Raw genomic sequence first — 1,037 nt, 5'->3', positions numbered from 1 at the left:
ACATTTTTTCTCGGTGAATTGTACCTTTTTTCATTCTTCGTTTCAGGTATATTTTACCTCGCTGTGAGGTGAGTTTCACCTCGAATAGGTAGAAGTTACCTTTTTGGCTTTTGCGAGCATTCACCTTTACTGTCTCGGTAAATTTTACCTTTTTATTATTTTCCGTGAATGTCTTCGTGATCCACAATACCCGCCACTAGTCTTCTTCTTTAAAATATTCTCACACATGGAGGTCAGCACGTGTTGTCTACATGTAAAAAGTTTCACCACCCGTCCGCTAGGTCAAAAAGGCCTTTTGGAACAAAACATAGAATAAAAATCGACCTGGCGATGTTTATCGATAAGCAAATGAAAGTGGAGTATTAAAAATAAAAACATTAATTTTTAATTAATAATAATAATTAATAATAATTAATTTAATTATTAAATTAATCGAAAAAAAATTATAATTTGCATTGGAAAATATCTCATTTACGTATTAAGTTAAATGATTGATTTGTTTTGTTAAATTTATAATAATTATTAATTATTTTGAATTAATTTTATGAGCTCTTGAAGCAGACACTAAAACAACAACTTATATTATTACACCGATTTCAAATGTTAATCTGGAAATTTTCTTGACATTTTGACGAACTCGATCGTTTTCGTGTGTTTCCAGTAGAAAATCCATTGATTTTTGCATAAATTGTTTCTTTACTGAAGATTTTGAAGGAATTTTCCAGTCTCCAAAATGCCGCGGATTATGATAAAGGGTGGTGTGTGGCGAAACACCGAGGTAATTTGTGAAGTTGTGCTTGATTTTGCAAAATCAAATTTTTTACCAACAAATCAACAAATTTTCAGGATGAAATTCTCAAAGCAGCGGTCATGAAATATGGCAAAAACCAGTGGTCACGTATTGCGTCGCTGTTGCACCGGAAATCGGCTAAACAGTGCAAAGCCCGATGGTACGAGTGGCTGGACCCGAGCATCAAGAAAACCGAATGGTCCCGGGAGGAGGACGAGAAGCTTCTGCACCTGGCCAAGCTGATGCC

General features: G+C 34.8%; 1 protein-coding gene across 1 annotated transcript in view; it reads left to right on the top strand.

Moving 5' to 3' along the window:
• The first annotated feature begins 624 nt into the window (after positions 1-624).
• The window catches only part of LOC129738156 (cell division cycle 5-related protein-like), a 983-nt gene continuing 570 nt past the window's right edge, over positions 625-1,037 (top strand). The window contains exons 1-2 of the mRNA XM_055729341.1: positions 625-778; positions 847-1,034. Of these exons, the coding sequence (XP_055585316.1) occupies positions 734-778; positions 847-1,034 (233 nt within the window). The 5' untranslated portion in view covers positions 625-733. The remainder of the gene's footprint in view (positions 779-846; positions 1,035-1,037) is intronic.

The sequence above is a fragment of the Uranotaenia lowii genome, chromosome 1 (genome assembly GCF_029784155.1).
Source record: "Uranotaenia lowii strain MFRU-FL chromosome 1, ASM2978415v1, whole genome shotgun sequence".
In the NCBI taxonomy this organism is placed as follows: domain Eukaryota; kingdom Metazoa; phylum Arthropoda; class Insecta; order Diptera; family Culicidae; genus Uranotaenia; species Uranotaenia lowii.
Note: the sequence above shows the minus strand (reverse complement) of the source record. Positions and strands in the feature narration are given on the sequence as shown.